General features: G+C 48.6%; 1 protein-coding gene and 1 long non-coding RNA gene across 2 annotated transcripts; both read right to left on the reverse strand.

Moving 5' to 3' along the window:
- Positions 1 to 4,482: 4,482 nt before the first annotated feature.
- LOC121915012 (carcinoembryonic antigen-related cell adhesion molecule 16-like) lies at positions 4,483 to 8,375 on the reverse strand. The gene is made up of 5 exons (XM_042438828.1): positions 8,242 to 8,375; positions 6,760 to 7,128; positions 5,842 to 5,955; positions 5,534 to 5,591; positions 4,483 to 4,763 (listed from the first exon to the last, which is right to left on the reverse strand). Exons 1-4 carry the CDS (start codon positions 8,294 to 8,296, stop codon positions 5,578 to 5,580), a joined length of 552 nt encoding a protein of 183 aa, XP_042294762.1. The 5' UTR covers positions 8,297 to 8,375; the 3' UTR covers positions 4,483 to 4,763; positions 5,534 to 5,577.
- Positions 8,376 to 9,180: 805 nt separating this feature from the next.
- Positions 9,181 to 10,665, reverse strand: LOC121915013. The gene is made up of 3 exons (XR_006100629.1): positions 10,356 to 10,665; positions 10,079 to 10,136; positions 9,181 to 9,296 (listed from the first exon to the last, which is right to left on the reverse strand). It is a non-coding gene; the product is annotated as an uncharacterized LOC121915013 (long non-coding RNA).
- Positions 10,666 to 12,144: the final 1,479 nt, after the last annotated feature.

The following is a 12,144-nucleotide window of genomic DNA, read 5'->3' on the forward strand; positions in this document are numbered from 1 at the left end:
AGCAAGCATCTTCCCCAGCGGACGCTACCTTTGGTTTTTCAACAGCCAGGCCTGTGGCAGAGGGCCAGAGTTGCTGATCCATGACATTACTCTGGAGAAAACAGGGACTTACACCTGCCAAGTAGAAAACATGCTGACTCTCCAAAGGAGAAACACCACTTTGGAAATCAAGGTGGTGCCAAGTGAGTAGCTGCAACATCTGTGGTCCCGGAGCCCAAGTTTGAGTAGCCAACACTTGAGTTGTATTGCTGCTCCTGATATCCTTTTCACCAACTATGCCAGTGGCAGCAGGGGATTTGCACGATGCAACTATGGCACCTTGGTATCACATTGGCAGCCCTTGGAATCCTGGGATATATAGTTTGCAGGGGGACTTTGAATGATCTGCCAGAGACCTCTGTTGTCTCACATTTTGGGTGGAGAGGAAAAAACATTTCTCACAGGCCTAAAGCAGAAGAGTAGCCGGAAAAGTCTTTGTTCAGAGGGGTTTGTTTGCCTCTGCCTTCCTCTCAGGCTGAGAGACTGTGACTTGTTCCAGGTCACGCAGTGGGTTTCCAATGCCAAGCAGAGATTCGAACCATGGCCTCCCAGTATCCTAGCCCTACACAACATGGGTTTTGCTGGTTGCATTGGTACTTGCAAAATGCATGCTTCCAAAATAAGCTGAGTACCATGGAGAGCTCCTGAGGGACTCTAAGCAGAAGGAGCTGCAGATACAAGGTTCCAACTTGCGCCGTAAGAAAGCTGTTGAGAAGTGGACAGTTTCGAAAGATTATTAGCAATTCCGGGCTTATTATTATTATTATTATCATCATCATCATTATTTAGGGTTAGTCTGTGGGAAAAAATGCAGGTGGCTTTTTTGCTGAGAGAATGGCACTTTTTTATGCACAGAAAATATAATACACACATGGAAAGAGAATGCTAGGTTTTTGGCAGGAAACCTGTTTTCATCACAGAGGTATTGCTTACTGCTGAGAAAGTACTTTTTTACTTGGTTCAGGAAACTTGGTTCTAGAGCACAAAATGCAATTTTAGGTTAAAATGTGGATGTTTCAAGCAGCGTGAATCCCAGACTACGAAGGTCCCTGGCCAGGATTTGCCGTGCCAAGGTTTTCTAACCTCCCGAGAAACCCATTTTTGACCACTTCAAATATTCTGTCTGCCTTTAGCAAGAGATAGCACTGCATCTGCCAAGTTTGGCATGACTGAAGCATGGGTTGTAGCAAAAAAAAGAAGGAGGAGGTTTAGCCTTCTTTGTAAAAGCATTTCAAATTAGTTTACTTAACAGTACTTGTCCAGAAGGACAAATTGGAGCAAAGCAGGAGAAGAGAGAGTCTGGTAACACAAACAGACTGCAGACTAGCAATTCCTGAGTTTGCTGACTCTTAGCCATTTCTCTGCTCTCTTCCCAGGCCATGTGCATAACATCACCGTCTCTGGGCCCTCCGAAGCCATAGAGAACCAGCCTGCCTCCTTGCATTGTGCCTCTGTGGGATTCGAGGTTTCTTACTCGTGGTTTAAAGAAGGCCAGAAGCTGGGAGCAGGAGGACGAGTCTCCTTTTTGGACAACAACCAGACGCTAATGTTCAGCCCAAGCAGCCGAAGTGACGCCGGCTCCTACTCCTGCCTGGCCTCCAACAGCCTCTCTTCCAACTCCAGCGACCCTCATGTCTTGGACATCATTTGTAAGTCTGGGTTCTTGGCCGAGGGAAAGGGAAAGCAGCTGAGCCTGCAAGTCCAAAAAGGCTCATAGTTGCCATTCAGTCTGCTTCATACATATGAGTACATATATTTCCCCCATTTCTTAGATGTATTGTTCACTTTGGAATGGCCTCACCTGCAACTGTGGGGCTGTGCTATCTAGCTTTGAAAGCAGATCTTTATTTCTTGCCCAACTTGCTTCAAGGAGGAGACTGCAGCCAGGAATCTGCCAGCCGTCCTGCCTTTTGCTTTAACCCAGTCATTTTCATCCTTAGACCCTGCTTTTTGCCTTGGAAAAAGCTATATCTTTGGCCTATAACGCCCAGAGTGCCAGAAGTGTGCATCATGCTGCCTCAGAATGCAGCCTGGAAGGAATCGTATCCTGAATCCAAATTTTTAAGCTCCCTGCATGTAGAGAACTAGTGCATCAAGGAGAGGCTTTATATCCTAGAATGCTAGCTTACTACACACAGGGAAGTCATTTTATTTTATTTTTTTCCCTTGAACTCTGCAGCCATTAAAAATATGATTCTCTTGTGGAGAATCTCGGCTGCATCCTGCAAAGTCTGTTGACCAGCTTTCATTTGGATCTCATGCAGCAGATCCTGATGGTGACCTTTTAGGCACTAGTTTGCAAAAGGATCTTGTCCACTGGGACCAGGGAACTAATTCTGCAAAACAGCGCTTTGTGTCTTTCTTTCCAGCAACACGTGTAAGTTGTGTGTGTGTTCCTCTTCTCCCCAGATGGACCTGACATCCCTGTGATCCATGAAGAGGTTTTCATCCAGCGTTCGAAGGTCCGGCTTTCCTGCAGAGCCATTTCATTCCCTGAAGCAAATTATGTTTGGTTTCTCAATGGAAAGGAACTTCCAAACAAAGCAGACACCATCGTGCGGGATTTTGCCCCAGAGGACTCTGGGAATTATACCTGCCAAGCTGAAAATGTCCGCTCTCACCAGAAAACAAATACCACGATAGTGATCAATATGTTAGGTATGTAGCCAATGCGCAGGTCAAAATATTGGGGGCTTGGAGCAACAGATGATAACTAATTCCACTTTAATGGCTATGGCTGCATCCTATGGGATCCTGGGATTTGTAGAACTGGGAATCCCTCAAATGAAAATCCCAGGATTCCATAGGATATTACCATGGCGGTTAAAGTGGGATCATAGCGGTATAATTGTCGTGTGAAAGAGACCTAAGTTAATGATTATAACTTGCCTCATGCAGTCAGCTGTGATGTCCACACTATAGACTTATACCACTTTGATACCACTTGGATTGCTATGGCTTCATCCTCTGGAATCCTGGGATTTGTAGTTTGGGGAGGCACTACAGCTCTCTGGCTGAGAATCCTAAATGCTTCCTGAAACTAGTAATACAGAATTCTAAATACCTCCTGAAACTAAAAGTGAAAATAATGCAATTTGATGCTTCTATACCTGCTGGGGATCTATCTCACAGAATCCTGGGACGTTTAGTTTTGTGAGGCACTTGCAAAACTACAAACAGCATGGAGCTACAGCACTTAGGGTGGTGTCAAACTGCATTCTTTCTACAGTGTAGATGCAACCCCATGTTCTGCGAAAGTTTATGGCATAATAAGTTTTATAAGCCATAAAGTTCCAGAAGATTCTTTGCTATGTGTGGAAAGCATCACAGCTTGAGTTGGGGAGGGGCAGATAGCTTTGCATGCAGGAAGTCCTGAGTTCAAATCCTGGTATCACTAGCATATATAGATATAGACATAGACATAATCAGCAAGGCTGGAGAAAAGTTACTGTTCTGGATGCATGCTACAAAGCAAGACAGAGCAGTCTGGCAGAAAGAAGTCTATATAGCAATGCTGAGTTGTAGAAGATGAAGCCATATTCCTAAGAATGCTGATTTCCCATTTGATTTCTCCTTTGTGGTTGTGATTTGCTTAGGAAAAAGAAGAGACATCGATGGAATCGAGGAAGATGAGGAAAGAGTCAAGCTATAGTAAGTATCCCCTGAATACATGCATGAGTACGCTGGGCAAGCACCTACATCAGGCCCAGGGCGCATCTACACTGTGGAAATAATGCAGTTTGACACCACTTTAAGTGCTTTTCTCAACCAAAGAAGAGGGGAAAAGTAGAGATAGCATAAGATCATGTCAAGAAGAATGTAATCCACAAACCAACATGGTACTGAGGAGGGCTATCTTTAGGGGGATTATAAATCCCACAATCCCCCGGATGGCATGTGCCTTCAAGAAGGTAAATCTCCTGGCATCCCAGAAAGCTCTCTTCCTGAGATATAGATGGCATAAGAGAAACAGGTCACCATGCCAAAGGTCTCCTGTATTTGTTCAAACTAACAAACTCCTGAGCCATCCATTTTGCCACAGCAATGGATCAAATTAAAACAGATCTAATTCTCAGACCTAAGAGTTCCATGTTAAACAGGGCCTTTCCATAAACCTTTCTTTTTCCATGCAGCAAGCATGGAAACGGCCATATGCTAGAAGTCATTGTGGCTCAACAACAGGTGGACCTTCAAACACTATTGGAATGCAGCTCCCAGCAGCCCAAGGCAAGGCAGCTGATGGTGAAGGATGATGAGAGCTGCAATCCAAAAATACCTAGTGGAGCCCATGGTTCCCACCTTTGCCTTAAATGGAGTCATTGCTCAAAGCTGTCCAACCCGGATCTGGTCCCTTGCACTGTTAGAGAAACTGGTATCAAAATTATGGCTAGCTAAAGAAGAAATGCGGGGGGAGATGCACATTTGTAGTCTTCAGGTGTGCCTTCCATTTTATTTGCAAGCAAGGACTTGTCATCGCATGGTCCATCAGAGCATCACATCAGGTTGTGGACAAGTGCTTTCTGATATGGCTTTGGTTATTTCTGATCAGATGGAGAAAGGAGCTGGGCTTTCCTTGGTCAGCAAGGCAGCAAACTGGGACCAGGAGTGCATCACTGCATTCAATCATCCAGTCTCTCCATCGATTCTCGTCACTTGCTGGTTGTCCGTTTTATTGGTCTCTCTTCCCTTGGTAAAGTGTTTTTAATCAAAATGTTTCAATGAACCTACAAATAAAAAAGAAATCGTTTTATCATTAAGAAGTCTGTATTAAGGCAATGTTTTGGTCAGGCTGAGCCAGAGATCACAGAGGGGCTTGTGCAAGCTTTTTGAGCGCTCCCAAACTCACCATCAGGTGAAATGGTAAAAACAAGGGAAAGGAAGGAAGCGGAAGGAGGAATCCCTGAACCATAGAGTTCTCAGGGACTTGTCCTCCAAGGGTCATCCAGCCCAACCCTCTCATGGAGACCAAAGTGCTGGAGAGCCAGGGCCTTAGACTGGACTGTGAGAGGGTTCTTTGTGCCCTCAAACCAGGCTGAAGTCACGCAGGTGGCATTTCCCAAGCAGCCCAGCCTCCCAATCTCTCCCTGCTAGGAATGGTGTTGGTGAGGAGGGCTGCAAGGTCTCAAATCTCTGACCATCCCTTGCATGGATGCTGGTGGCTTCTGTGGCCCCGGAGCGGTACGTCTATTCTTGGGGTTTAGCCTGAGCTTCCCATGGTTCTGAAAACCATGTTTGGTGCAATAGATAGCTCCCTTCCAGTTAGTTCAAACCCTGGAGTGGATTCACCATCCCACAGATGATCAGGGAGCCTTCAGCCGCCAAACCCAGCCTGTCGATCCCTCGCTCTCTCCTTGCCTTGCTGACTGTTAGGCTCCCTGGGGCTGAGACCTCACAACTATTTCCATGTCCTCCAAATCATCCCACTTGGAGCGGAGGTTGTAACCCCTTTTCCATCTGACCGGAAAGGGATTGCCTCTTGAGCCCCTGGACTTACCTCTGCTGGAATGAAGGTGTGCGGAAGGAAGACATCCCTTAGCCTTAACAAGGGCGACCTGATGAAAAGAGAAGACTGGGAGTCAAATCCAGCCACAGAATGCTTTTCCTTTTAAATGGGTATCTCATTTCTTTTGCGTTTAGGGTTTGAAAGAGCAAGCCATGGGCCTTCCTTCAGGAGCACACACCAGGAGCATGATCCTTTATCCAGAAGGGGACCAGGACTTCTGGAGTCCTTGGCTTGCTCCACTGGTCAGCTCTTGACTGACCTTCAGCCATGCAGCCCAAGAGCCTAGACCTCTTACTCACGGGAAATGGAGACAACTGCCACAGTCAGGACCACCAATGCCACTATGCACCCAACAGCAATTCCCCCAATGGCCGCAGTGGACAATCCTCGAGTATCAGGGTGGCTCTCAAGAGCTGAAAGGAGAAAGCACACTGTGAGGGGCATGTCCTGGCACTATTGCATCACCCATCCGGACTGGCATGGGTTTGGCTGGGCCCAAGTGCTCCTGCAGCTGGAGTCCTTAAATGCCTTTTATCTGAGGATGCGATTCATAGGTTCTTTTCAGGAAACGCTAAGTATTCCGGTGTGACTCAATGCAATACCTTTGCAATATATTGAGCTACAAGGCCTAGAACAGTGATGGCAAACCTATGGCATGCGTGCCAGAGGTGGCACTCAGAGCCCTCTCTGTGGGCACACATGCCCTAGCACAGAGTTTGCCAAAGTTTCCTACTAGAAAGCCAGAGGAATGTGGCACTTTGCAATAAATAAGTGGGATCTGGGTTGCAGTTTGTGCACTAGGTTTGTAAAAGATTCACCATCACTGGCCTAGAAGTTCCTAGAGAGAACACTCCTCCAGACATTTGTTGGTCCTCCAGCACAATTCAGTGACCAGCTCATGACAGATGTTGACCATAGAGTTGCACTAGAGGACTTAGAGACTCTTAGAGAGGCATTCCCTCGGGTTAAAAATAGTATTTTTTAAAAAATTGCATTTCTCTCTCTTTCACGAGGATCCTGTGTCTACTAGCACCTACTGAGAAGAATTGAATACACCCAAGTCAAAGCTGGAAATGTGTGTGAAGGGTAAACTGCGCAGCCAAAGTACGGCTAAAATGTACAAATAAAAATAAAACAAACCAAGGGAGCAAAACAACAACAAGCATTGACTGCTCTCAGTGCCTAAATAGTATGTATAAAGCATGATTTGAACATACCTCGGACCACAAGGTCCACTTGCCCTTGGTTCACTAACCCAGGTCCATCCATCATGACTATGTAGGTCCGGGTGTCATTGAGAATTAAATTTTTGATGTGAAGGGAGCAGTCTGAGTCCATAGTCTCTCTCCCGGTGTAGCCCTCACCCTCCGTATGGCCTTTGAATGGAGGGAGGTAATAGATAAGGATGAGGTGCGTATCTGCGGATTTGTCTCGGAACCAGCGGCAAAATACGGTGCCATTTGGGACGCCTCCTGCTCTGAGGGTGACACTCTGTCCTTCGATCGGCTGCGATGGGTCCAATGTGACACTGACCGTCCCTCTTTTGGTCCCTCCAGTCAACAGGAAGCAACAGCTCAGAATGGAGGCTGCAGTGCAAGAAAAAGGGAGAAGGGCCATCACTTCAAGCAAGCACCAGTTCAAGGGGAAAGCCCAGGCCCCCCACAGCGGCCACCAAACAGGGCCATAGTTTGGATCTCTAGAAAAGTCTTCTTTAGGGTCTCTCAAAAATCTTTTCTTTCCAAATTTTGGTTTTGCAAAAAGACTTTAGCCAGTGTGCGGAGATACAACCCCTTCAACGTCCAAGTCTGAATCCCAAGGAGCCCTACTGAATCCATGATTGTGTGGTGAGTGGACACCTATGGACATCCCACTGACTCAGTGGGTCTGCTCTTGTTGGAGCTAACCAATAGGATTCACACCATCATCATCTCCACCATCATCATCATCTCCACCATCTTCATCACCATCACAACCCTCTTCTTCCTCCCCCTCAGCATCATCATCATCACCATCATCATCTTCATCCTCCTCATCCACCGAACTCTGTGTTTTTCTTCTTTTGTTCATCCAGGCTTCCAGGCCTCATAAGGAGCCGCCTGCTGGTCTTCAGCCCCCCAATCCCCGGGACTCCTGCCCCCCAGGAAATTCCCCTTCCCTCCCGAATTGCTTACGTTCTGCAGGACCTGAAAGCCTCTGCTGAGCCCTGGAAATTTCACTTGCAAAGAAAAAGGGACCCAGAAGACCCAAGAGAAGGCATGCTTGGGTTTGGAGGAGGCTTTCTCCCTCTCCAGAAAGCCAAGTCTCCAGGAACGGAAGGAAGTGTTCAGTTGGGGCTCCAGAATTCCTATTTGGGGAGGAAAGACCCTCCTTTGCCCCCCCCCAAAAACTGCCCCAGCTGGGTGCCTTCTGCTTGTAGCCCCAATGGGTTCAGCCCTGCTGGTGGGGGTGGTTCTTGCCTCTGATGGCGACCTTCAGGCGAACCAAGCATGACGTTGGGGTTGGCTATGGCCATCCTCTGAGGCTGAGAGAGTGTGACTTGCCCAGGGTCACCCAGTGGGTTTTCTGGCCCTTGACTTGCCTCCATCTCATCTCGGGGGTCTAAAGGGGAGAGTCGCCCCCTTGAGAGCTCTGCTAACCAGCCCCACCAGCAGAGACCCCCCCTCCCCTAAGGGTGGTCCCGATCCGAGCCCTGCTCTGACCTGCCAGGAGGAGGGCCAGCCAGGAGGGGCTCTTGGCCCTGAGGGACCCCCCCATCCTGCTCCTCGGGGTCTCCCTCCCTGGGTCTCCTTGGAAGGAAGGGAAGGAAGGAAGGGCTCTCCTCGGCTGGCCCCGATCCGCCCTCGCCAGGCCAAGAGCAGCAGCAGCAGCAGGTGAGGGGAGGAGGGGGGCGATTGGGGGCTCCGTCGCCAGGAGACCAAGGAGGGGGGCCTTTGTGAGCGAAGCAGGGGAGGGTCCCTGGGGGCAGCCCCTCCCCAGCCCCCCCCCGGACCTCCCCCCTCCCCCCAAATAGGGCACAGCAGCCCTGCCAGGTGGGCCAGGCAGGAACCCAAGGGATCGCGACGCATAGCCCTCCTCCCTGGGACAGACCCTCGCCCCCCAAGTGCTGCTGTAAGGGTCTCTCAAGGAGAACATTCTGCCCTGGGAGAGATGAGAAAGAAGAAGAGATGAGAGAGAGAGAGAGAGAGAGATTTCTGAGATGGGAGGGGGGATGAGATAGACAGAGAGACAGACAGACAGAGAAGAAACGAGAGAGAGAGATGTGTGAGAGAGAGAATAGATGAAAGAGAGAGATGAGATGGAATGATGGATGGATAGATAGATAGATAGATAGACAGACAGACAGACAGACAGTTCAATCCATCTCCTTGCACAGGAGGGCCATATTTTAGGTCTGGTGAAGTCACATCTTTGAGAGAGAGAGAGAGATGTGTGAGAGAGAGAATAGATGAAAGAGAGAGATGAGATAGATGGATGGATGGATAGATGGATGGATAGATAGATATAGATAGGCAGTTCAATCCATCTCCTTGCACAGGAGGGCTGTATTTTAGGTCTGGCGAAGTCACATCTTTATTGAGGCACCAAGATACTGTTTTCAGAGAAGCCCGCCTACAAGTAAAGACCAACTGGAACTTGAATGGCATCAACAGGACTTTAATCATCAAATGTCCTCATCAGGTCACACTGTTAGTTGTCCCTTTTACTCCTCCGCCTTCCCTTTGCCAGGTGTCATTCATCAAAAGCTTCAGGGAACCTAAAAATCACATCAAAAAAACACAGTGGTCATATGAAGGCAACTGGCTCTTTCTAGTCAAGCCAGAGATGATGAGGTTCTCCAAATCTCATCACCAGGCGACATGATGAACAAAACATGGGTCAAAGGGTCTCATAATGGCAGAACCATGGAGTTGTGAGGGTCCCCAGGGATCATCTGCCTCAACTTTGTGGCAGAGACTAGAGCCATGGAGAGCCAGCCTTCGGTCAGAGCCTTAGGATGGATGGTGGCAGGGATCCCCAGGGGTTCAAATTAGGCCAAAGTCATGGGTGGCATTTCCCAGGTGGCTCCCATCTCCCAATCTTTCTCTGCAAGATGGCATTGCAGGGAGGGGAGAGTATTGCACGGTCCTGGTGGCATAATCCATTTCCAAGCTGGAGGGGAAAGAGGGCATCGATGGCTGGGTTCCTCAGCAGAGATCTGAGCTTCGATCCAGAAGACACTGCCAGGCACTGAGGCACTGGGGCTCCTTTGGCAAAGACCACCATCTGCAAAGGAGCCCTTGGAGGTCTGAAACCCATGGACCAAACCGCCACTGCCCCCCTTCAAATGGTGTCTGGTGGCTTCCATGGCTATGGACGGTTATGTCCACTCTGGTTTTACCCTCAGCTCTCTATGGTACTGAAAACCACTCCCAGAATTGGTTCAGTGCATTCAGTAGCTCCTTTACAGTTAGATTCCAGCCTGAAGTGGATTCAGCATCTGATGATGATGTGGGAGCCCTCAGTCACTCCAACCTAACTTTTGCTGAGAAGCCTTACCTCTTCTAGTAGGAACGCGTGTTCATGGATGGGGTCCCATCTCCTTGATGAGAAGAACCTGAGAAAAGGAGGAGACTGGGAGTCAAAGCCAACCAAAGAATGCTTTTGTGTTTAGGTTTTGAAAGAGCAAACCAGGAGGAGCCTTCAGGGTGGCAGGCGCCTTCCTTTGTCTGGAAGGGAGCCAGGACTCCTGGGGTCCAGACTTGCTCCACTGCTCAGTCTCCCTTCCTGACCCACCATTGGCCATGCAGCCCATGCAGCTGGACCTCTTACTCACGGGAAGCGAAGTAAGCCACTGCAACCAGGACCACCAATGCCACTATGCACCCAATGATAATTCCAGAAGCAGCCACAGTGGACAGTCCACGAGTATCAATACGGGTCTCAACATCTGAAAGGAGAAAGCACACATTGAGGAGCACGTCATGGCACTAAGCATCCAGACTGGCATGGCTAGAAATCAGCAGAGGGTCCATCCGTTAAGACAGTGGTTCTCAACCTTCCTAACACCGCAACCCTTTAATACAGTTCCTCATGTTGTGGTGACCCCCATCCATAAAATTATTTCCATTGCTACCATTGGAAATATGTGTTTTCGGATCGTCTCAGGTGACCCCTGTGAAAGGGTTATTCAACCCCCAAAGGGGTCATGACCCACAGGTTGAGAACCACTGAGTTAGGAGATGGTTACCCAGGTTCTAGTGGGATGCCTTAGCAAATTCCCAAACTCTGACTTTCCAAGTGTTTTGGACTTCAGTTCCCAGTATCCCAGACTATTGGCCCAGATGGCTTAATTTTGGGAACTGGAGTCCAAAACAACAGGGGGACCACAGTTTGGGGATCACTGTACAAGATTAACTCCTCGTGGTTTGCTAAACAGAAGGAAAATACAAGAAAGGGGCCTTTGTGGAAATCTGGTCCCATTCCAGATCATCTCTCTACAGGATGCATCAGTAGAAACATTGTCTAGATGAAGGGAATTCCTAGTGCCACTCTATTCAGCTTTGGTCAGGCCTCAACTGGAATAATACTGTGTCCAGTTCTGGGCATCACAATTCAAAAAGGATGTTGAGAAGCTGGAGCCCTGTGTCCAGAGGAGGGCCTACAAAATGGTGAAGGGTCTGGAAACCATAAAGCACCATGAGGAGAGGGAGCTGGGTATGCTTAGCCTGGAGAAGAGAAGGTTAAGAGGTGAAATGACAGCGCTGATTAAATATAGGAAGGGATGTCCTATTGAGGATGGAACAAGCTTGTTTTCTGCTGCTCCAGAGACTAGAAGCTGGAATAATGGATGCAAGCTACAGGAGAAGAGATTCCAGCTCAACATTAGGAGGATTCCTGATGGTAAGAACTATTTGAGAGTGAAAGACGCTCCTTGGAATGTGATGGGTCTCCTCTTCGGAGGTCTTTAAAAAGAGGCGGATGGCCATCTGCCTGGTTTGCTGTTGAGTGGAGTTCCTGCATGGCAGATTGGGATTGGGACTGGATGGTCCTTTGGGGGTCTCCTCTAAGTCTTCTAGGATTCTAGGGGCCCACCATCTCCTCACCTACAGCTGTGGAATAAGAGACTATGAACTCAGACTGGTTTTGCAATGGACCTGATCCTCACTGAACTTGGCTGTGAGTTGCAACCAGTGTCTGGTTAAAATTTAAAAGTACGTAAAAGTAAAGCCAGCGAGGAAGGAGGCCAAGCCGCCAGAAGAAAGCAGTGCTCTGGGTGCAGAGAGAAGGCCTTACCTGCCACCACAATGTCCTTTTCCCCTCTGCATAAATCCCGGGCCCATCCATGTGAACTTAAGGATCCGGAGTCCTTCACGAGTTTAAATCTCGGATGTGGAGGGAGCAGTCAGGCTTCAGGACCTCTCGCCCAGTGAAGCCTTCTCCTTCTATCTTCCCAGCGAGTGAGGAAGGAAACGGACCAGGAGAGGCCTCTATTACAGCTGCCCATCGATGCCAACGGCAGGACACAGTGTTTTTGGGATCTTGGAGACTTTTAGGCTGAGACTCTGCCCTTCCAGCGGCTCAGTGGGTCTGCCATGATAGTTACGGTCCTCACGCTTGAACCC

Source organism: Sceloporus undulatus, chromosome 9 (genome assembly GCF_019175285.1).
Source record: "Sceloporus undulatus isolate JIND9_A2432 ecotype Alabama chromosome 9, SceUnd_v1.1, whole genome shotgun sequence".
In the NCBI taxonomy this organism is placed as follows: Eukaryota; Metazoa; Chordata; class Lepidosauria; order Squamata; family Phrynosomatidae; genus Sceloporus; species Sceloporus undulatus.

What these genes read in the sequence shown, in the direction of transcription:
- LOC121915012 (XM_042438828.1), bottom strand. Translation starts at nt 8,296, where the DNA reads ATGGGGGGGTCCCTCAGGGCCAAGAGCCCCTCCTGGCTGGCCCTCCTC. An exon ending in GCTGGCCCTCCTCCTGGCAG is followed by an intron (nt 7,129 to 8,241) that starts GTCAGAGCAGGG and finishes CTTGCACTGCAG; the next exon opens with CCTCCATTCTGAGCTGTTGC. An exon ending in AGTGGACCTTGTGGTCCGAG is followed by an intron (nt 5,956 to 6,759) that starts GTATGTTCAAAT and finishes TTCTCCTTTCAG; the next exon opens with CTCTTGAGAGCCACCCTGAT.